Genomic DNA, 24,435 nt, shown 5'->3' with positions numbered 1-24,435 from the left:
TTTTGGTCTTGCCATGTTTTATATTATGTAGTTACACTTATATAAAATTATATATTATACTTACATGAAAAAAATTTAATCCAAATTAAAGAAAAAAAATTGTCATATCATTAGCCCTCAACACATTAATAAATGGTTCTTCAAAGTGATTCAGGTTGAATCTACTCACAGAATCAGGGTAACCAAACAGTTTTTCAAACAGATTCACTTTTAGAATCAGGGTAACCAAACAGTTTTTCAGACAGATTCACTTTCAGAATCAGGGTAACCAAATGGTTTTTCACATCGACTCACTTTCCAGAATCAGGGTAACCAAACAGTTTTTTTTTACGAATATGATTCTACAGAACCTAATTCCTACAGACTCATGACTCCCACAGAAGCGGATTTCAGGGAATTGCGGAACCAAACGCTACCTTATGGATTCAAGAGTAATCTCTGCACCTTGAATAAAAATCCCATCATATCATGAGTTTTTCCTGCCCCCATCGATGTGGGCTTCTGCAAGCAACGGGCTTCGGATTCTTCGAATTTGCACTTCCCTCTGTCCTATAACCGTTGCCTCTGCGAGTAAAGCTTCGTTATTCTTGGCCGGTTCTACTGGACAAGCTTTGATGGAGAAGACCAACAATTCTACCTTCTCTGCCTCTGCTCTCCCCAGAAGAAGGTACTTATATATTTGTATTCTTTCTTTGTTGATCTTCTTGATAGATTTTGGTATACAACCTCGAATGATACATGAGCGTAGGCACGGAGGAATTGCCCTGCAAAGCTTCGGGGCTTTAACCAATTTCTGCCGTGCCTCCCCAAGCTGAGAAGACCCTTTGGGATTGGGGAAGACCTAATTCATTGCGTTGCCTTTTTTTTTTTTAACCTTCCTTCCTGTCAGAACTTATTTTGGTAGAATACTATTTATACAGCCGCTACTGTTTTTGTCAATTGTGGAGTTAGAATCATAGAATACATCATGTTGAGTTTGCTTATTATTTAAACTCTTAATTATCATTGTTGTTGTCTTGTCTGCGAAGGGTTTCTTTATGCTGTTTCATCCCCTCGTCCTCCTTACGGTGCTACTGGTGTTATTGTGCTTTTTATCATATTACGGGTTGTGGGTTAGCTGCAAATTGTTAATCTCCTGTTGTACCATTGTATTGCTTTATCTCTACTTGACTGTACTTGACTACCATTTCTTGCTAATTGTGTTATTACAATATTATACCTACTTGTATTGCAATATTATTCATTATTTCGTTACTGCTTATTGATTCACTGCTTTGCATTTCATTATTACTAATTGTTTCAATTAGCTGCTTCTTTTGCTCGCATGACCTTCTGTAGCATTGATAGCATTTGTGTATATGTTCGGCTACATTTATGACCCACCACAAATATTGGTGATATTCTAAACTACTTGTATACACCTCACATGTACCTCTTTTTCTGCTTTTTCATTTTAAGTTGAATCTTGTATCTGTCTTGTTTATCTCATTTCACTCTAATTTTTCACCTTTTGTTTTGATGCGACCATTTCTATAATGTTTTAAGAAACTGTGGTCGCTTTAACCTTTTGAGTGTACTCATGTTTTTCATTGATGGATCATATGGCCTTTATGTGTCTAACACCATGTCCTTCAATTATAATCATCTTCATAACCATAGGATTAGAGTTACACCCTGGAACATCAGATCCTTGATGAGTAAGAGTTTGGAGCGGGTAAATGTTTTGAAAATTTTAGTGTCTAAAAGCCAAGTTGTTAGGTGACTTCAAATTATGGTGTATGTGAGATGAAAGTGGGAGAAGTGGTGGCATAGTTGTGGACAAAGACCTTAAGAAGGAAGTGCTGGATGTTAAAAGATTTGGTGATAGAATCCTATCTCTCAAGTTGGTGCTAGATGGCAAGGTGCTAGATCTTATCCATCTCGAAATCTCAAAAAAAGAGTAGAGAGATTTTGGTTGAAATTATGTGTAAAAGGATTTCAACCTACCATCTCGTTTCGGTGGGGTTGAGATTTCAAACCATGCCTGTAAGCAAGAGTAACTAGATTCATTTTGGCGAACCTAAAAGATGTAGAGGCAAGCCTAAAGTGACTATTAAAGTAGTAAGAATGTATATCATGTGGTAGGTCTCAATCTTGTATGACTGCAGATAGAGTTGTTTAGAGGACAAGGACCCGTGATGCCAATGCCTTGTAGGATGTTCTTACGATGCTGCTATCAGTACTGCTTTAGTTTATTGCATGATTTCCTTTTCTCATCCATTTTGCTCCCGTTTTTACTTTTATTTATGTTACCATCTCAGCCTCTTTCGAATCCTTGTAGCTGAATCGATTTGGTTGGGATAAGGTTATGGTTGTCATTCTATTTAGTTTTAATCCTTACAATTTCATACTTGCAGTGGTGGTGGTGGAATGGGTAGCGGATTGGAAAGGAGAGAAAATCGCTCTGGGCGCAAAGGAGGAGGGGAGCCAGCTAAAGATAAAATTGATGCTCTCGGGAGACTCCTGTGAGTAAATATACTTTTTATTTTCATATTTTGTCTTATGAATTTTAGTTTGATTGAAGCCTAACATTTGACTGTCTATGTTGCTCTCTTTGGAGAATTGTTTCAGTTCTCTATGATAAGGAATTTACTGTGGTTCTGAAATTTCAAAATTCAGCTGAAGCTTCAAATAATTTCATTTTCTCTTTATGTTTTTGTTTCCAGGACCCGCATTTTGCGCCATATGGCGTCAGAGTTAAACTTGAATATGCGGAGCGATGGGTACGTGAAGGTGCATGATCTTTTGATGTTAAGTATGAAAACTTTTGCTGGTATTCCTTTAAGATCACACACAGTTGATGATATTCGGGAGGTTGGTTCTGTACCTCTTGTCTACTTCCTTTCTCGTCTAATTTATTATGCCTATTTTAGATCTTCAATTCCATTACTTAAATTTCTCTACATTTTTTACGTGATCTATTATTGGTGATAATGGATATTCCACTGTTCTGTTGGAATTGAAATATACTTGAACATCAAATGGTTGATTCACTTTGTCGGTTTATTTGTAGTTGTCTAGGGTCAAAAGGGATGTTAGAAGAAAAGTAGAAAAGTAATCTGAATTTGGATACTGTCCACACGTAATTTAGGATCAGCCCATGAAACTGATCACAGAGACAAGGTGCAAAAGTATTAGTAGCAGTAATAATCATAAACATTTAAGAATAACCAGACCTTATTTCAACAGAAAAGAGCCTTAGTTTGAAAGGCCCTAACTTCATTAGACCAACTGGATCAAATACTGCAAGTGGGAAGGAAAATAAATCCTGAAACAAACCCAGATTGATGTGTGGAGCTAATAGGTGGATTTGGATGCAGATAGATGGCAGAAATCTTCCCAGATTCTTGTCTTTGTCAAACCAGCTAAGGCAGCCAGACCATTTTAATTTTGTTCATACAAGATTTACATCCATATTCTTTGCTTAAATATTTCCAGGTTATGTGCCATTGATTAGCACCGCCTTGGGTGATAACTGAGGACTCTCTTTGGCCCCATGGAAATCCAAAAATAATTTGCCAATGGATATTCATTGCAATCACCATCAGATTCACACCATCAATGTACATCAAATTATAGATAAAAGTAACTGAAATCTTGCCTAAACAGGTTACTGCATGGTGTGAGAACTACTGCCCTTGAATGTACTTGAAGGATTTTATCAGTCCCAATCTTCAATCAAGTTATCCAAGTAGCTCCACTGGTTGGATCAGAAATAGAAGTAGAAAGTAATTTACCAGAATGAACAGCAATTTTGTTATTCAAACTTGGTGACTGCAATCAATTGTTATTTCCATGAAACAGTAGATGATTAGAAGATTAACTTAGTTTGTCCATAATATCAACTAGCTCAACTTGACGTAGTATACAGCATAGAGTGCTATAACCCTTTAACATAAACCTTCTAAGATTTTTAAATTAGGACTGAAAATGTATAACCCTTCAATGGTTATGATACCATGTGACAGGATAGGACAATAGCACAGAACAGAGAGGAGATGGATGGAGAGGGAGACTACATAGAGAGGTTGAATTGAAGTAGTTATTCCCTACCCCACAAATGTGTTTAACCATGAACTAAGACTGAAGCGAATTGCGAAGAACATAAGAGGTGGGTATCTCAATTAGAATAGCAAATCTAATCAAGATAGACAAATCCTGGATGCTGGATATACATTCTTAACACAGTTGATTTGGAAAACATCTACAAAGTTCAGTGATTATTTCGGCATTCTTTGCAGTTTGGATTCCAAGGAGAAGTTGATGAGGAAGCTGTTAGGTGTATGTGATGAGGGTTCCAACTTGAAGTTTAGTATGTGTAAGAAATTATGGTGGTGTCTTTCCTTTTTTTAAAATAAAAGAAAAAGGAGTAGAATCAATTTTAAGCTCTAGTTCTGTGCTTATTAACTTGTATACCATAACCTAAATTTATTGTTTATTTATATTGTTTCATTGGCCAAGTGTACTTAGTGTAATTCTTTTCTGGATTTTTTGCTCTTTCATAATGTTTTTTTTAACAGAAATAACTTGTATGCCCTGCTATACTCTTCTTTAACCCTATTCCTTTTCAGGCAGTCAGGAAAGATAACAAGCAGCGGTTTAGCCTCATGGAAGAAAATGGGGAGCTGTTTATACGTGCAAACCAAGGGCACACAATAGAGGTGATATTTCCTTTATTGTAGCAAAATAACCATTTAATTTGAAGAAAGTGGAACGGACAGTGTTGAAATTTATGCAATATTCTACAGAGTATAGTGAACAATAATACATACGCCATAGATGCTCTAGTCTTCCATGTCCCTAGTCTCCCCTAGTCCCTACACCCAACTAGTGATTGCCTAATCACTAGTTAGTACGTTAGTCTTCCACATCTCAACTTCTAAGTCCGGCAATATAATACTGTGAGTATTTGACCACCTGCTTGCTATTGAGGTCTAAATTTTCAAAATATTCAAGATTTCACTGAGATGTCTCCAAGATTCTCGAAATAGTTGAAATCTTGGTCGAGGTTTTTTAATTTTGGCATTTTTGTTTTCTTGAATTTTTGAGATATCTGTGAGATTTTTGGACTATGGATAAAAGAATGGTAGCTATCCTTATATGGAGATATGTTTTTTGTATTGATTGCAACTTCTCAGGAAAATTCTCTTTGGAAAATCTCATGTTTGTTGGAAAAAATTGCTGCAAGTTTTTCCCCTTTCTGTGGACAAGTTATCTTGCCACATTCTGTGCATGGAGTTAAATCTGTTGGTGTTCAGGTGGTTAAACTCAAATATGAGCTTATAACCACCCCACCTCCCTTTCTTCCTTCTTAGCTCCAAACACCTTTTGTTACCACATGTATTGTCGCTCATGCAAGGGAGTAAGATTTGTATCTATGGCATTTGTCTTGGAAGGCCTGGAATACAATGCTGCTATATTTGTCTCTCTTCTAAATACCCTACTATTATTTTGGGTAATGTCCTCATCTGCGGCCTGCACGGACTGCTCATTAGTATGAATTTATGTTGTGTCGCATGATTCTGTTGGCAACATCAATTTAAATGGTTATTGATGATGCATCAATTTAACTTTCTAGCTTGCAAGATTGTGCAGTTAAAGCATATGTCCTGAATTTATGTCAAAAGGAAAGAAAAGAACATCTGTGATTGTTGCGTTAAACCTTGCTATGCTCATTTATAACACTAGTTTCTGTTTGTCTGTCCTACCTGGCCTAGAGAAATTGTAACTATGGATAGCTGATTAGATTTTCCTAGACATCTCCAAGTTTTCTATTTAAAATACCCTAAAAGTAAAATCCCCCCATTTTGGATCCTTGTTATTGACACACAAGCAAAGCAAATGGTATCCGACATTCAGAAACTTGCACTGTCATGTAGCTGCTCTTTCCTTTTTATCTTATTTGTTTTGGACTGTAGTAATGGCTCTATCAGATTGAGTAGTTTTCTTCAGTATGTGATCATTCAAGATTACTTAATCTTCTATTTTGACAATTTAGATTTCTGTTCTGATAAAACGGTATGTCGCGTTGGCAGACTATTGAATCTGAGAGCTTACTAAAACCAATTCTTTCGGCTCAAGAGGCTCCAGGTAAAAATCTTCTCTTTGTATATGAGAGCTGAACTCTCAATTTTATTCTGTATACCGTTGAGTGATCCTGTGGCAAGTCATTTTGTTTGGATATTGCAGTTTGTGTACATGGAACCTATAAAAAGAATCTGGAATCCATATTGCAGTCTGGTCTCAAACGTATGAACAGGTTGCATGTTCACTTTTCTAGTGGCTTGCCTACAGATGGGGATGTAATCAGCGGTATGAAAATGCAGTTTATCTCTTTAACTTAATCTTGTATGACTTTTCCATTTGGCATCTTTTCTTCTATTTTTTTTCCCTACATCAATTCATTGCAACCTAACTCAGTCCATCTGTTTCAATTTTGAATGCCCACAAGTGAAATAGAGTTGTGAATATTTTACATTTCCCATATAGTGTGTCTTGGCCATAAACAGTTCTATACTACCTGTTTAGGTTTCGAATGTGGTCATATTTTTTACCTCCGAAATGATAACCTATTTTGCAGCAACTTGTATTTTAACACACTCATACCATAATAGACCTTGCTTGCTACTGAGGTTGGTATGTTTCAATTTTCCAATCTAGCTCTATTAAACCAGCAAATTCCCTGCAGCAAATTCTTGTCTAAGCTAGGCATCTAAAGTGGTTCACGTTGGCACTTCTTATAGCAATACATTGCTCAGAACTCTTCCTAATGCACCCGACTCTTTTTCCAGGTATGCGGCGGAATGTTAACACGTTGATCTTTTTAGATGTCAGAAAGGCCCTGGAAGGTACAGCTTTTTGACCATTATTGTGTTTAATAACAGACGGCAACCATTGCTGCTAATGTTAATTCCTTTGATTCAGATGGAATGAAGCTCTATATTTCAGACAACAAGGTTATATTGACTGAAGGCTTTGATGGTGTTGTGCCAGTCAAATACTTTGAAAAGATAGAGTCATGGCCAGACAGAAAACCCATGCCTTTTTGAAATTGCACAAGAATTATTCTGTTTTGTGAATCATCGTTAAACCATGTAAATAATTTTTATTTTCTTATTCACCATCCTGGATCAACTGAACAGTTTTGCTTTTACCGCACAATAGAGAGTCTGAACTTTGAAAATCTTGCACCTTTGAAAGGGAAAAATCTTTTCTTTTTCCTATATATTCCATCACCACCTGCTTTTGCTTTTGGGCTAAAACCCTATACCTTGAATGCAAGGAATTCTGGTCTAGCATATATCCTTCACTCAAAGCAGTACGCGAGGTCTTGGCTTGTATAGGAGGGAAATGTTCCAACCCAACAAAAAACTGCAAAAATACCTCGAGAAAAGATAAATACTTGGTTCAAGGATCATATAGAACACTCAAAGATGGTTTCTTAAGTCTAATTCATCCATAAAATGACAATAACAGCACAGCCAATTTTACAACGAGAAGTTCCTAACAGAAAACCAAGAAGAAAAAAAGAACCCTTCAGTTGATAACCAAAGCCAAAAACGTTAGTACATTGAAGTAGGTTTCTAAGCAATTCCTCAACCTGCAACCCCAAATACACTAGATTAAGCTTTGATGTTCGGAAGAAACACTAAAACAGCTAGCAAATTTTTACCGGCTATCTTTCAACAAAGCCCCTTCTCCTTAAATCAATCTCTTGTGAGACTGGGCATTACAAATGGAAACCATCTTACCACAACACCAAAACCACTGGCATGAAGGAGCAAGTAATGTAACCAATGGTTATCAAAGCATCCGCCTAGGCCGTCACTGGTGACGCCTGTGCGTCTCATGCTCCATTTCCTCCGCATCATCAAAGCGTTGATCGTCAATTTGAAGCTGCAATTAAGGCAAAAATCGGATTTATTTGCATGTACAAAGTCAGATATATATGATATGAAAATTACTGGTGCCCCCTTGGACTACAGCAAAATAACTGACAAACCCCGCATTAATGCACGAAGTCCAATTTACCCTTCATTAAAACGATATGGATGTAAAATATGCACTTCACCCTTGGCTCTTGTATGGCAATAGAAGCCAAGGTGAAACTCTGGCACTTGTTCCATTTCGACGAAGACTTACTAAACTCCAGCCAAAGTGTAGTGTTTTACAAGCTATTCTTACATATGTTCCAGTGACACGGGTGTACCATGTCCTTCATGTTGGTGCTAAGGACAAAGATGTCCTACTAGTGCATGACATTTACAGAAATTCAGTGAAGTTGCTGCAGGCTGCAGCAGCAGAGACTGAGATGGCTTTGGCTTCTAATGGCATCGACGAAGGTGAATAGAAATGGATTCCTCTCCTTCAAATACAACAAAGTCAATTGCTTCCGTGTACAGCACCATTCAAAGAAGTTAACAGAAATGGAAGGAGAAAAGGTAGACAAGGCATCAAATGTATAGGAACATAATTAGATTGAGAGTTTGGAGGGCAATATATACTGTCCTGTAACGTAAAATACAGATCAGTAAGCATTGTCAAATTCAAAACCACATCGGTCATAACTAACTGGATTTCCCACAACAAAATAACGATGACGAGTGTTTCAAACTGAATCAAATATTCTTCTCGTCATATTGTTAAAGATGAACTTAAAAAAAATCAAGAGAAAATTCCCCCAGAATTTAGGGTGGACTTAATTTCTCCAAGATCATATATTCTTCTACAATAGCTTTCTCTTCAGCCATCATTGTCTTCACTAGTCCTATCCAGTGAAACCTCAAATCATGAGACAATTGTTTCACGGAGAAGAGATCTCAAAAGAAGTTGTTGAAGCCCTTGTTCAACAACATCAGCCAACCATAACCAAAGACTCTGAAGCACCAATCCTTTGTAGTTTTATAATTCTGACTAAAGAAATTCCTGAAACTCAAGCCTTGTCTGCACGTTTCCTATTGACAGTGTCCAGATTTCCAAGGAGATTGCAAAGTCTAGATTGTAATGCTCGGATAATTTTTTGAAACTGGTTTTATTCACAACCTATATAATTCATTATCCCACCACATAAAGTGATTGACTGGAGAAAAACCCCCGGGGGGGGGGAGGAAATAATAATAAAAGAAATATTTAACTTAACCAGTTAAACATTTTTTGTTTCATCTCCCACAGCTGTAACCTCTTCTACTCAACCAGGGCTTTTAGCCACCAGATGTCAAGGATCATCACGAATGCAAACTAAGCAGAGAAGAGACTCGAATAGGGATTTACGGGGGAGTTAATTAGAGTTCTAGAGATCCCGGTGGAAGAGATGGTGGGGATTACATGATGGGGTTTAGGGCAAACACATAAGTCATCAAGAGATCAAAGACAACTAATATGGGGGGAAATTGCAAAAGGTAAGTCATTTGGCTACTATTTACTGGGACTAGAAAGGTAATCTAATTGAAGGTTAAATTAGTAATGACCACCACTCTAGCTTATGTTGGGCATTTTGAAAAATGAAAAGTTGCCACATCATCAGTTAACAAATGGTTCATGACTGTAGAGGGAGTAGCACTAAAAGTAAGTACAAGTTTCAATTAGTAATTTCAAAAAGCAAAGGGATAAAGTAGTAATTTTGTTATAGTAGAGTGGGCAGGGGAGGATACATAAGTTGAAGAGGGAATTTTTAGACATTTAGATAAATGAATAGTCTACAGCTCTTTGGTTTTTAGTGATGTTCTATCATATTAAGATTAATGAAATTTCTAGATTTGAGAAAACCCCAACATTTAAAAGTTGACAATTGCGCCAACCACCGAAAATCCAATTTCTGTTCTTGAACTGGGGGTTGTGATGCAGATTTATCACTGTAGTAAGTTTGTTTTATTAAGAATTAAGTTTAAGGTTGGGTTCTAGCATGTTGTGCCTTTGATCCCATGGTTTTTAGTTTAATAGGTGTTGGCCATTACAGGCCTAAAGTAGGGCCTGACACCTTGAACTCACTCTGGACCACCTTGAGCCCAAAAAGGGCCTAGGTTGGGTTTTTCAACCCTAACAGTAAGCTAGGGTGGGTTCTTCAACCTAATGGCAAGTTAAATTACGTATTTTCACCCTAACAGCAAGTTAAATTGGAAACTACAAGCCCCGAGTCTGGCTTGGCTGAGTTAGGTGAGGCTGGCTCACTGAGTCACTGTGTGATAGATATAGCGTATATTTTATTTGATAAATATTATAAGAATATTATTCTAATATTATCCTTTTTTAAATATCCCCTGTTCATGATTTTTCTCCACTCACAAGGAGTCCATCATCCACTTTGTTTTTCCCTTTACCAAATTTGTACATCCCATTACTAGTCCCCAACAAGTGGCAACCACCACACCCTCCTCCCATTCCCCTCCTAGGTTCAAGGTCAATCATGGCCAAACAAGCCTTGTCTGGCCTGATCAAGATCAATCAGGGAAGGCCTAGGCTTGGTTGAGCCTAGCAAGGTTTAAAACCCTGAGTTAGCCATTAAGGAAGGCCGGGCTAAGTTAAATGGTACTAAGGGTTGGCTAGGGTTTGCAAGAACCCAGCCCTGTTTCACCCGTCATACTTGGTTTTGTTTATAAAGTTCTAAATTGGACCAGTTTGTTGAGTTGAACAAGTGATCCAATTTAAATTGTTTTGTGTACTGCCAACACAGAACTAGCTCCCATTCTCTCCTCAAGTTTTAAGTTGAACCAGTTTTGTCTTGTGTCTGATCAAAGCTGGCATGTGCAGCATGAAGCTCAGGTGGTTCATTGGTGGAACTGATGTCAATCTGATATAGACTCCTTGACAGTATCAAGCCCAAGAAATTAGTCTTTGAAGCTTTTATTAAAGTTCTTTGAAGTTTTCTTTTCTGTCTTCTTTCTCTTTCTTCTCCTTTTTCTTTCTTGATTGCGCAAGATGGGAGCGGCTGTTTCTTGATCTCGAGTGGAGGGAAGGGCTGGAACTAAAGGCCGAAGGGTCTTGGTTTCCCAAGAATGGAGGGGTGGCTGTAATCCTGGACTGAAGAATGAGACAGCAGGGTTTCTTGAATTTCTTGCACAAAATTCTTGAGAAAAGAATACCGCAAGATGGAGAGGGATAAGGGGAAATGGGTAAGGGCTTGGGACTAAGGTTTGGGGAGGGAATTGGCTTACTTGTCCGCTGTTCTTGCTGAGAAAGAGAGCTGCAAGCAGTAACTGGTGAAGCTTTAACAGACTTGAGAATTCAATATTGAAGAAAGAGAGCTTCTTGACAACCGCAGGGTACCCCGTAAAAAGGACCCTACTCAATACCTCCTTGACTGTAAATTCTCTATGATTTTCATTGATCAAACTGGTTTGTTACACCAGTGGGCTCTGAATTTATATCCATTACGTAAAGACTCCCAAATAGACTTGACCAAGGAAACCCAAAACTAGAATGATCTTGGACTCCAACTTAAGACTCCACAACTAATAGCTGAAATAAACTAAATTAGTATTCTTTAACTAAGCAAGCATACAACTAAAGAAATAAAACAAACAAAATTAAGACATGGACCAAAATACCCTAGGGTTTGCCCAAGGGCCTAGCGGCACTAGGGCCTCTTGTGACTCGTGTTGGGGGCCTGCTTGCTGCTTCCATCAACTCCCCCTTTCTTGAAAACATTCATCTCCGATGAATGTTGAAGACCATGTATCTCTCATATAGATCAGGCTCAATCCTTCCAAAGTAATTTGCATGGACCCATGTACTCTCACTGGCTGGTTTGCCCTTCCACTTAACTAGGAATACATGGTACCCTGGCCCATTACGAGTGGTCCTGTACATGGCATCTAATACCTGTTCAATAGAATCTTGATCGGTGGGGTGGGGTAGACATAGCATATGCTCTGTATCTCCTTCATTTGAATGGTGCCCTATGTATAGAAATAGGTCTGCTACATTAAAGATGCTGCTGATGCCCATACTTGGTGTAGCTCTAAAACATTGGCATTGGGTCCTCAAGAAAAGTACTTTGATGGGCCCATTTTCTTGGGGTGGAGCTTGGTGTTAACTCCTACAGGATCTCTCTCTGGATGAATTCTAACCATCACCATGTCTCCAAGCTTGAATTCTACTGACCTCCTGTTTTTGTCTACATGGGCTTTGTATATTTCTGTCTTGAGGGCTATTCCCCTCCGAACATTTGAATGTACTTTAGTGAGATGCCTTAGGATCTCATCTGCTCCTATACTTACCCAAGTCTCAGCTGCTAGTGGGGCTACGGCAACAGGCTTCTGAGGTTGGATGCCCAGTAATGCTTCAAATGGAGTCCTTATAGTGAATCTGTTGACAGAGCTATTATAGGCAAATTCAGCTATGTCAAAAACAGTAGGCCAAGTCTTCTCATAAACTCTAACTAGACTCCTTAATAAATTTCCTCAAGTTCTATTCACAACTTCAGTTTGGCCATCTGTCCAAGGGTGGAAGGTTGCAGAAAATAGTAGTTTGGTGTTGGTCATCAACCAAAGGGTTTTCCAAAAATAACTCATGAATTTAACATCCATATATGACACAATGGTACTGGGTAACCCATGGATCCTCACTACTTCCCTGAAGAGCCTGGCTATGAGTTTGGCATCATATGTTCCTGACACGGGATAAAATGGGCAATTTTGGTGACCTACACCACTACAAATATAGAATCAAATCTTCCCTGGGTAAGGGGGAAGGCCAAGGACAAAGTCCCTGGTTAAATTTTTCCAAGGTTGATGAGATATAGGTAAGGGAAAGTACAGGTTACTACTTTTAGCTCCTCCTTTTTCCAATTGGCATATTCAGCATCGGTTGACAACCATCTCCACATCTTTGCATATTTGAGGCCAATAATATCTGTCCATCACTTATGCAACAACCTTTGAGACTCCAAAATGGCCTCCGAGTCCTCCATATAATTCTCTCTAAGAAGTTTTCATAGAGAGGTGTTGGGATGCAAATTCGAGTCCCTCAAAAAAGGAATCTTTCATGAATTGAGTATTGTGGATGCTGAGTTCCCCAGTTTAACTCCGCATATATGGTACCAAAATCTTTATCACCTGGGTACTCATGGATAATTTGCTGAATTCCAGTGGCTTCTAAGGACATCATAGTCATGGCTAGCACCTTCCTGCTAAGGGCAACTGCTATCCTATTCTCCTTCACTGCTTTGTATTGTACAATGAAAGTGAACTCTCGAAGATAAAGCACCCAATTGGCATGCTTGGGGTTAATGGCCCTCTGAGTATAGAGAAGCTTGAGCGCTTCATGATCAGAAAAGAGTACAAATTCTCTCCCTACTAGATAGTGCTGCCAGTGCCTCAAGACTTGAACTACAGCATATAACTCTAGGACATAAGTGGAATACCTTGTTTTGGCCTCGTTTAATTTCTCGTTGTAAAAGGCAATGGGATGGCCTTGCTGCATCAGAACTCCTCCAATCCCAATGTGAGAGGCATCAATAACAACCTCAAACACTAGGTCAAAGTCTGAAATTCGCAACACAGGGCGCTCCTGTCATCTTCTGCTTTATGATATTGAATCCCTTGGTAGCTGCTAGGGTCCACTCAAACTTTCCTTTGGTGGTTTTGGTACAATCTATCAAGGGAGCCATGATTGTGATAAATCTTTGATAAACTTTCTGTAAAAGGATGCAAGGACATCGAAACTCCTAACATCTATAATGTTTTTGGGAAGATGCCGTTCCACAATACATCAAACCTTCTCTGGATCAGCTTCCACTCCTTTGGCAAAGATATCAAATCCTAAAAATATAACTTTGGGCATCATGAAGGTACACTCCTTTTGGTTCAGGTACAACTATTCTTTTCTCAAAATTCCTATGACTTGCTGAAGGTTCTCCAAAAGTGATTGTGGTTCTTTACTGTACACCAGGATACCGTCAAAATAGACAACTAGAAATTTCCCAAGGAAAGGCTTGAGTAATTGAGTCATCAGCCTCATAAAGGTGCTGCATAAATCTGTCATCCAAAAGGGTATGACCTTAAACTCGAACAGTCCTCCAGTCTCGGAAGTTGTCTTCCATACATCACCACGTCTGATCCGAATCTGATGGTACCCACTTTTGAGATCTAAATTTGAGAAGACAGAGGCTCCAAAAAGCATGTCCTGCATATCATCAAGTCTAGGAATAGGGAACCTGTATTCGACTAGAATTTATTGATAGCTCTACTATCAGCACACATCCTCCATGATCCATCTTCTTTGGGGTCAACAATGCCAGCACAACTCAAGGACTCAGACTTTCTACAATATGTTTTTTGAGAATCTCTTCTACTTGCTTTTGAAACTCCTCATGCTCTGCTAGACTCATCCTGTAAGCTGACATATTAGGAAGAGAAGATCCAGGCACTAGGTCAATAGCGTGCTGGATATCTCTCAATGGCGGCAGTCCACTGGGTAGACTTCTGGAACTAGGTCCGAAAATTCTTTGAGGAGGTCATGGACTTACAGTGATGGCTCTATTTTTAGCTGAGGGGTCTTTAATTTGGTAATTAGTGCCACAACCACACTAGGTTCTTCTTTGGGATCATCAAGTCTCGAGAAGCTGCAGCCACAAGCTGGACTTTTTCAAGATTGAACTCTACACCTTTCTTTTCCTGTGTTCCTCTTGAAGATTCAAGGGAAGGAATACAATGTTTTTCCTCCTAAGTTTGAATCTACAAATATTTTCCCTCCCAAGGATTGTTACATCATTGTCAAATACCCAAAGACTACCCGAAATTACATCAGTCACCCTCATAAGAACTATATCACACCATACTTCCTCAAAATGGAATGCAAACTAATAGGTACAAAACATCTAAACTTTACTTCAATAATTTCATGGTTGAGGAGTCCCACTTGATATGGGTTGGGATGTTCTTCTACTGGAAGCTCAGCCTTTTGGATAGAGAGCTCAAACACTACATTAGAACTGCAACCACTATTAATTATGACTCTAGCTATAGATCAACCTGATCTCAATCAAGTGTGGAGTAAACTGCTTCTTCTCCAAACTTCTCTATCTAGTTCAGTCCCAAGAATCTTGGAAAGAATATTCATAAAGGGGCTGTATCCAAAATAATCTTCATAGGGGATTTTTTTTTTCCATGGCTCTGATACCAAATTGATATAACCATGGAGGAACGAACAGCCTTTAGTTCAATCTATTACCCACAATGATAATTCTAGGGTTTTGGGAAGGGTTTGAGAGGGTTTTTGGGTCTAACAAATTGCCAAGATGGGATGTTTTGGGGTGATTAGGGTTTTGGGGAAAGTTTAGATTAACCAAAACCTAGATGGGTTGAAAGAAAGTTAGAAGGAAATAAAGTTAGGAGTTTAACAAAATGGGATAGGATTGGAGAAAAGGTTCAAATTGGGGAATTTAGGGTTATGGGAAGCTTGCACCTAAGGGGAAATAGGAATTCTAAGGATTCTTCACCAATCTTGCACTCTTACTTTTTTCTTTCTTTCTTCTTCTTTTTCGTTCTTGATTGCACAAGATAGGGAGGGGATGTTTCTTGGTCTCAAGTGGAGGGAAGGGCTAAAACTAAAGGCCGAATGGTCTTGGTGTCCTAAGAATGGAGGAAGGCTGTAATCCTGGACCGAAGAATGAGACTGCAGGTTTTCTAGAATTTCTTGCACAGAATTTTTGTGAAAAGAATGCAGCAGGATGGAGAGGGATGAAGGGGAATGGGTAAGGGCTTGGGGCTAGGGCTAGGGGAGAGGATTAACTTACTTGTTGCTGATCTTGCTGAGGAAGAGAGCTGCGAGCAGTAACCGGTGAGCTGGAACAGACTTGAGATTCAAGATTGAAGAAAGAGAGCTTCTTTATAACCACAGGATCCACCTCAAAAGGACCCTACTCAATAATTCCTTGACAATAAGTTGATTAAGTTCTCCGAGCTTTTCATTGATCGAAAACTGATTTGTTAGAGCATTGGACTTAGAATTTATGTCCATCACAAAGACTCCCAAAAAGAGACAACCTAGGAAAGCCAACTCTAAAATGATCTTGGATTCCTACTTATACTCCATAACTAATAACTGAAATAAACTAAATTAGGATTCTCTAAATTAGGTAAGAATCCAACTAAGGAAATAAAACAAACAAGACTAAAATACAAGGACCAAAATACCCCTAGGGGCTTGCGCAAAGGACCTAGCGACACTAGGGCCTCTTGCAGCTCTTGTTGGGGGCCTGCTTGCTACTTACATCACTAGGATTTTAAGTGAGGGCCACACATGCTACTACATATTGATACATGTCGATACAAGTGGGGTATATATCATCACAATTTGGAATTCTTTTAAATTATTTGAAATTGAGTGTATGTGTTAACATGTATTGGCCAACACATGTCCGCAATACGATGCTTTTTTAAACTTCTAACAAATTTTTTTTATTAAGAAGAATGCTTGTACAGCAATGTATCGACCGTATTTACTGTATCATATTGTCTGACATCGTATCAACCAATCCAGTGGGATAGAAAAGAAACATTATGGAACTTTACCTTAATGGGTTTCAGTTTTGAAAATATTTACTTACTACCTATTTAAATGCTTTTCGTCCCCCCCCCCAATAAAAATTTTAACTTTAACTACCCAAAATATCCTTCGAGTCTTTTCGTTCTTAAAATTTAGTTATTATTCCTCATTTTTTCAACTTCTTTAAAAAATAATTTAATCTACATTTTAATTATCAATCATAAGCTTTTAAAATCAATTTGGATTTTTCATAGTGACTCTTTTTGATAAACCAATTTCACAATATCTTTGTCCTCCATTATATCTTAATTTTTATAGGAATAAATTATTGAAAATTCACAATAATCTTCTTTTCCTTTTTTAAGAGTAAATTATTAAGAAAATTCTAAAATTTACAAGTATACTTTTCTAAAATTAACTTGAATTTTGACGACAACTTTTTCTATCCATAATATTTTCTTTTCTTTTTTAAAGAATAAATTATATAAAAAAAAAATTAAATACAGCATGAGGACTAAAATTGTAGGAGTAAATTCGTTAAGATCTTTTGAAAAACATTAGTGGTTTCTAAAGTTTAGGATTAAATCATTGAGAAAAAACTCAAATGATATTTTGGGTAGTTAAGGTCAAAAATTTTATTATGTGGTAAGAAAAAGCATTAAAATAGGCACTACGTACATATTTTCAAAATTGAACCCCATCAATGTAAAACAACGTTTAAACCACTTATCAAGTTAATCTTTTTTAACAACAGATCAAGGAAATTTTCCCTTTATTTTTTTAGGGGTTAATTTATCTTTTCTAAAATCTTCAGTTGGTGTGCCTGTTATGACTATGTATGCCTTTCAATTTAAACTGGTTTCTAAAAGCCAGCAGCATGGGACCGTTGGAGCATTGAACAAGTCTTCAGTTGTTGGAGCTGCATGAGTCCTCCATAATTAAGTTACAAATAGTTAGACTTACTTAGGTATTTCTCCTACAATCTCTCAAGTGGTTTCTATCCGTTACTCAAGTTGTTTTTATCAGTTGTTTTCTCGTCATTAATTTTGTTACTTAAGGGGTGGAGTAGCCACGAGTTGGGATATCTCTTACCAACCCTTATCTTAATAATATCTGGAGGTTCGAGTCTCCTCGAAATGACTCATCCCCCTTAATTCACTCCATTTTCCTCTCACAGCCTCCAATTTTCAGTTCACATAACATCTTTGGAGCTTAATTAGACGGCTTTGATGAGGGTTTTCTATGGTCTCTATGTGGCCTAAACCAGGATCCTCGAATCCTATACTGATCCCTAAAATCAAAAGCAGGGATTCTCCATCGGCTCTTGAGTATCCAAATTTTGGTTAGGGCACGTATACTGGACCAAACCATTTGATCATTAATTCTCCAAAAGGGTATCAAATTGGGATTATAGAGCATTGCAATAGCATTCTCCTATAACATGCCCTTCTTCTACCACTAACATATTCATCATCGTTCTTCAAAGCTTTAATCTCTGTACTGAACCCATCAGGAAAAAGAGAACCATAGGAAGATACATGAACACAATTCCATGCATTGAGAATTAAAAACTATCACAGTATCACTAAGACTGACTTTACTGAACCTGCAGCAAAACCAGTATAACAGTCATCAACCAAATAAAAAGAAACAGAAATTAAGCTTCTGTAGGCATTGCAAAATGACACAAGGGACACATATTATTGCGTTCTAACCACTTGAAATGCATTCTTTATGGAAGTAATGCAAGGCAATTGTGTGATATGCACTTCTCTCACATATTTATCCATGCAAATCAAAAATGTCTTATTGAAGAAGATGATTCTTCTTCTATATGGTTGAACTTTAATCTCTAAAGCCTCAATCGAAGATCTTGAATCTGGAACCAAACGAAACCCTTCATCTCCATTTAAATTCATCAGCCTAGCTTGGAGCCTACAATTTCTTCATCAGTATTTATGAATCTAATGCAAGGATACCAATATTCAGGTAGAAATCCAAGGACCCACTACTATTTTTTCTCTTTGTAGGACTTGGCCTTTTCAAAAGCATATGTAGATATCTCTTGTTTCAGCATCTCAATGTTGATCATAGGGATGTTCTGATTGGTAAGCATAACATGGATGTGGGACTTGCTAACTTCAGGGATAGCAAGGAAGAGAACTCAATATTGAATTCTCTCTCTGGAATTGGAACGTCTCTAAGCTTAAGGATGGTAAAATTCTCTTCATCATCCGCCTTGCTGCTACAATAATTTGATTTCAACAAAGTAATGGAATTTGATACTGGTTTCTAAGTTACCATCAGTGGAGTTTATGATGTTTTCTTCATAGCTAGACGCTGTTGTATCATTGCAGCAAAACGCACCACTAATCTTTCTAGACAAAGGAAGAGGAAGAACACAAGCAAACAAAATCATCGACACAGTTTGAAGAAGAGATTGATGATTATGTTCAGTGTTATTTATAGTACTAAAATATAATGAGCCTCCTAGTAAAACTTGAACTTTAGAAAACCAGTTTGAACAATAGCTTGATCACCGTGTTCACTGTTCTTCATAACAACTATAATAAAGAGATTCCCAGTTGAACTTGAACCTGAGAAAAATAAAATGAAATGACTTAAAAAGCTTGGTAACCAATCCAAAGTTGGATCACATTGAACCGATAGATGATCAGAAATCCAGATTCCCAACAAACAACAAGATACGAAGGAGAAGGGCACAGATGCGTTAATGAAATTGTGAAACAGTGAGAAGAGTATCTCGTTTTTATAAAACCAGAACTCAGGGACAACTCCTAATTTGAAGAAGACCTTGATCATTATTTTCATCGTTTTCTTGTAAAAACTGTAATAAAGAGATTCCTAGTTAAACATGGAGTTGAGAAAACGAATAAATTAAAAGGCTTGATAATCTAATTCAAAATTGGATCACGTAAAACCAATAGATGATCAGAAACCCACTGGGTTCAAGTAGATATTTGCTGAGTTTAATGATTCAAGCTTGAGTTCAAGAGCAGTGGGGTCAAGCTGGTTGGTTCAAGCAACTCATCAACGTGTAGCTTTGGTTTAGCCAGATGGTGTTCAAGAGCAGATAACTCGAGCCTGATTCAGAAAATTACAAATTTACTTGGTTCTTAATTGAACCACTACCTCAAACCAACAAATCTTCAGCCATTAAACCAGTCCAAAATTGACTTGAATCCTACAATAAAGCCTCAGCAAAAGAGAAGGGAAAAAAGAAAAAGAAATAAAAAAATAAAAATTAAACTTCTATTCCTAATATGATTATTTTATTAAGTTAAAGTATTACTCCAACTAGTACTAGGAGTCTTTAGTTTCATAACTGCTGGCTCCGCTTGCTGTTGTGTCTCACAATTTTTCCTTTTCTTTCGTCTTCTTTCATTACTTCAGTGGTCAATCATGCTTCATTTTATGTATCCAAGGCATCCGGCTATTATTTCATCCTTGAGTTCCATGTTTAAAGAGAGAAAACATCATAGGACTCACTGCTAATCCAGAAATTAGAGTCAGATTTTATTACATGGTTGAACGTAAGTATGCCCAAGCAACATTCCTGAATGATGAAGCTCTTCAATCATCTTGAGCAAATGAGCAATTGCCGCCAATGAAAGAACTTGACATCAAGTTCCATAGATTGCTTATCCCTCACGTCAGCAAGTGCCATATCCATACTATGTTTACAGATCTAAAAATCCCTATTATCTACACTGAAAAACCAAAACGAGATATATCTACGTATGCTTTTGAAAAGGCAGAGTTCTGTAGAGCCAACAATAATAATTGAGTGTTGGATATCTTCATAATTCTTAATGCCGATCTGGGAGAATATGTAGATATTTGGCATGAAACTAGAGAGTTCGAAGCTAGTTCAACGAACATCAATGAAGATCAAGGTTTTAGCTTGGTTGCCACTTCAACATCCTTGACTGAGGCTTTAAAGATCAAGAAATTACACGATACCTCTTCTGTAGACATTTGTATGGTTTGCATGGATGATTATGTTAGAGGGTTGACGTCACGGAGTTGCATTGTTCACATTTTTTCCATAGTGAATGCATTATCGAGTGGATGGAACACAAGAATACATGCCTCTTATGTAGCTTTGCAACGCCTATGGAATCTTACCTTTGATTTCTTATGGTATACCTCGTAAATTTCAATTTCTTACACTAGGTCAATAACAATGCTGCTGGTGTTCTTTTGGTAGTATCCATCCAGCTGGTTTTGTTTGATTTGTGCATCTAAAGCTTCTCACATATTCGTTAATGAGATCAAATATCAATAAATTTGTATAAAGATGTAGAGACGTATCAGTATGCATAGTCAAAATGGCTTGCGATACCGACATATTGGCTTGTCTCATCTCGTGGCCGACACTTTAAACCCTAGGTGGTGCGAACTCAATAGGGTAATCAAGACAAGATAGATCCTAGAGGAGAACATTATCCGGATTAAATATAAAATGCATATCATGGTGAAATGAATGATGGAGGTGACGACAATAATGGCAATGTCGATAGATGAAGGTAGGCTGGTGGCAGCCTAGAGTCCCACTAGTTCTCCACCAACTTCATGATCTCAAGAGTCCCAGTCCCACCTTGACTCCTTGAGTCTCACTAGCAAAAGTTCTTAAAGAGAGCAATTTTCTTTTTCAATTCATGGCTGCTTTTCGAGAGCAGCCAAGAGTTGTCTTATATAGAGATGGAAATCTTGGTTACAGCACAACAGCATGAACGAGACTAAGAATTCCTAATCCCTTACCGCCAAGACCTAGAAAACTGTTCATAAAACACATATGAACCACAAACAAGACTTTGAAAAACTAATAGTGGAAGGCACTTAATGCTGCCTTGGCATATAAAAAGACAATACAATGAAGAGATATTCTAGTGGCTTCCTAGCAAGGCCACTACATACGCTACAGCAGAATTGCAATGGCCAGGCTAGGGGGAAAATGATGAGCTGGTAGCACATGTATTTTCTGGAGAATAAGCGAGCTGCTCATTGGCTAGTGGATGAACTGCATTGATGCCTGAAGTACTGCCTCCCTGCATCACCTCATTCTTAAACCATGTCTAGCAACTTTAGTGTACATCTATCTAAAGGTCCACCTAGTGGGGAAAAGGGAAAAAAAAAAAAAGGACCCAGTGCCGAAGGCTTCCGCACTAGCAGAATCCATAGTGCAATTTTCCTACAAAGCCTTATCCCAGCAATTTTTGCTGAGAGGTTGTTTGATACCTAGACCTCAGGGCTCCAACTTTGGTCCACCGACCACTGCACCCTGAAATGCCTTCTAAAGAGACTAGACATATTGAGCTTATTGGATTACATTACTATACAATATTGTTGATTAAGTTGATTTTCATTACAATTTATTCTCATATGAGCATATTGGATTACCTTTGAACTGTTAATTAACCCATGATGACTAATTTGAAAGAGTCAAATCTGATAGAATGACATGGGGTGGGTGGCAGGGGTGAAAGCACTAGGCCAATAGTGATTAACACCCTACCAGGGGGCACTAATCCTCAGTAAATACAATATGAGATCACTGATGTACCTTTCAGATTGATATAATTGAAGGATGCATCTGAAGTGAATCAAATATCCACTAAAGCTCAATAAATACGGAACTTTAGCACCACATTAGTATTTGGAGTTTAAACTACCAACATCTTTTCACAATTCAAGAAATGATAAAACAACCCAAAGATTCAAGAGGATTCAAAAGCAAAACCTTTCACTAGAGTTATGTATACAATTTAAAAGAAAAAAGTCAAAAGTCCAAGTGCAAGATAAGTCAATAGTTGAGCATACCTCTACCACTCTATGAGATAGGTCATGGTCCCCATTTGAATAACCAATGGGGATGGCAGGATTTTCAGTGAACTGCCACTCGGATTCTTCCCCTCCCTCTGTAAGAGCAACAAAAAAGAATTAACATACCATGTTAAATTGTAAGAGAGAATAGACTTTCACGAGAACTGGACTAAACTCCACTAACCTGAGCCTGCATCATCTGGCAACTGATCCGCACTAAAAATCCAGTTGTGTTCTTCTTCCTCTGGTTGAAGGAGAATATAAATTCAAGAAAAATATGCTTATAACGACTGTGATAATACAGATAAATAAATTCAAAGGAGAAGAATATAGTTAAAGAAAACTTGCAAATTCCAGCATTCCATGTCACTTGGCAAAGTTACCTTCCATTGGCTCGGGATTTAGCTCTGCACACTGGCAGAATATGTCAAACATCGAATCCACTACCAAAAATAAATGTGGAACAATATCAGTTAGCCCTTAACAGTAGCCAAATTGCAACATTTACAGCTATACATAATGACAAAAGAACGGAGAATACACTGGTTTGGATCTGATGGAACAAGCCTCATCTCAGTGATCTTAGATACATCTAGGGCTTGATTATGTTCTGAATCTGAATCTTCTGACTCGTCATCTTCACCAGCTTCCGTCTCAATCTGCAAAAAGATAAAGGGTAGATAACAGCGTAAAAACTACTAATGGAGAAAGCTCAAAAGACAAAGGATATACACCAGCTCTATCCATTTTAAAATTCATATACTACGAGAAAATTGAATCAAATGAAATGCTTTGGGCTTTGAAAACTCCAAACATCCCTATTAAAATTTGGAAGGGGAAGAATTATTATCAGAATCGTGGAAACTGGAAATTTGAAAATGGAACTAAGATGGATAAAATCATCAATTTAATAGGTTAAGCATCTATAAACAACAACAGTGATGTTAAAACTTCCTTCCTGCATCCAGTACTATCAACTTACCATCGGAAACTAATAGAATCATCATAGTAGTGTGAATCCAGAAAGAGAGAAAAAGATGGAAAACCTGAGTATAAAGACAAGGCGAAGGGTAAGCTTCTGGGTCTCTCGATACAGCGTGCAAAGACACCGATAAGAAGTCCACCTCATAACCCCTCTCTCTATCTACATCGCTCAGCCACAATATTCTCCTGCAAACAAAAACCCATCACTCAGGATTACTGCGTGTGTTTGTGCAACACAGACTACAGAGATAAGAGAGAGGAACAGAGATGTAATAAGTAGTCACTCACTTGGTGGAGATATACAGGGTTCCAGGAGAATCAGGAGCTCGGTTACCGAGAACCATGGCAACTCCAGGTTGAACGTGCATCAACTGCTCGCCATTATCGGTGTCGAGAATAGGCTGTCCAGAACCTTCTCCAGTTCTCTGAGTGAAGCTCCGTAACCCTAACACCATTTTCTGGACACTCCACAATTTATTCTAATCAACTGCGAACTGCGGTTGTGTTGAATGAAGTTTCTTTTATATTTCTCCTTCGCTTTTACTCCCTTTTTCCTAATAGTTAGGGCGCCAAAATCAAATCTCTCGCCTTCGTGTCCGTGTGAGTGCAAACCGATTCCAGCTCCAACTGGAGCTCAAAGAAGCCCTGCGCTGTGTTTATTTGCCGAGTGCAGGGCACTAATTTATGTTTGGCTGATGGGAATGTTTCAAGTTGTGTCTGTTTGGAACAGAAGTTAGAAAGACAAGGAAAATCTTAAGCATGCCCACATATAATGATTTTCCTACCTTCTTTTTTTTTTTTTTTTTTTTTCCGTCCAGTAGAAGAATCTTATTAGATACTCCAAGGAAACGTGGTTGATGCCAACAAAGTTATGGTCTAACATGAACAAAGGTGGACAATTCCACCATACCCTAAATAAGTTAAACGTTTTAGCCCCACGGGCTATATAGTCAGCATAACTATTACAATATCTACTAACAAAGCTAAAAAAGACTGAATTAAAAGAATTTTTAAGTCCGAGAATTTCATCTACCAAGCAACAACATGCCCAGTCCAAAGAGTGGTCACTACCATTAATGG

The 24,435-nt window shown here is 37.9% G+C and overlaps 2 protein-coding genes across 3 annotated transcripts; one reads left to right on the top strand and one right to left on the bottom strand.

Annotated features, from left to right (window-relative positions):
• Positions 1-421: 421 nt before the first annotated feature.
• Positions 422-7,262, top strand: LOC149029698 (uncharacterized). Its single transcript, XM_089142022.1, has 8 exons — positions 422-667; positions 2,397-2,504; positions 2,706-2,853; positions 4,611-4,700; positions 6,075-6,129; positions 6,229-6,351; positions 6,831-6,887; positions 6,964-7,262. Exons 1-8 carry the CDS (start codon positions 492-494, stop codon positions 7,086-7,088), a joined length of 882 nt encoding a protein of 293 aa, XP_088998148.1. The 5' UTR covers positions 422-491; the 3' UTR covers positions 7,089-7,262.
• Positions 7,263-7,480: 218 nt separating this feature from the next.
• On the bottom strand, positions 7,481-24,024 carry LOC149029697 (nucleotide-sensitive chloride conductance regulator (ICln) family protein). 2 transcript variants are annotated; one of them, XR_016171192.1, is made up of 8 exons: positions 23,644-24,024; positions 23,418-23,541; positions 22,913-23,030; positions 22,755-22,814; positions 22,556-22,615; positions 22,369-22,466; positions 7,791-7,935; positions 7,481-7,639 (listed from the first exon to the last, which is right to left on the bottom strand). XR_016171192.1 is itself a non-coding variant. In XM_089142023.1 (7 exons), exons 1-7 carry the CDS (start codon positions 23,808-23,810, stop codon positions 7,864-7,866), a joined length of 699 nt encoding a protein of 232 aa, XP_088998149.1. In that variant the 5' UTR covers positions 23,811-24,024; the 3' UTR covers positions 7,481-7,863. The 2 variants fall into 2 exon arrangements, 1 of the variants encoding a protein (XP_088998149.1); XM_089142023.1 differs by having other exon boundaries at positions 7,481-7,935.
• Between the last annotated feature and the right edge of the window lie 411 nt (positions 24,025-24,435).

This window comes from Hakea prostrata, chromosome 1 (genome assembly GCF_041222555.1).
Source record: "Hakea prostrata isolate BN-2017 chromosome 1, UWA_Hpros_2, whole genome shotgun sequence".
Classification (NCBI taxonomy): Eukaryota; Viridiplantae; Streptophyta; class Magnoliopsida; order Proteales; family Proteaceae; genus Hakea; species Hakea prostrata.
Note: the sequence above shows the minus strand (reverse complement) of the source record. Positions and strands in the feature narration are given on the sequence as shown.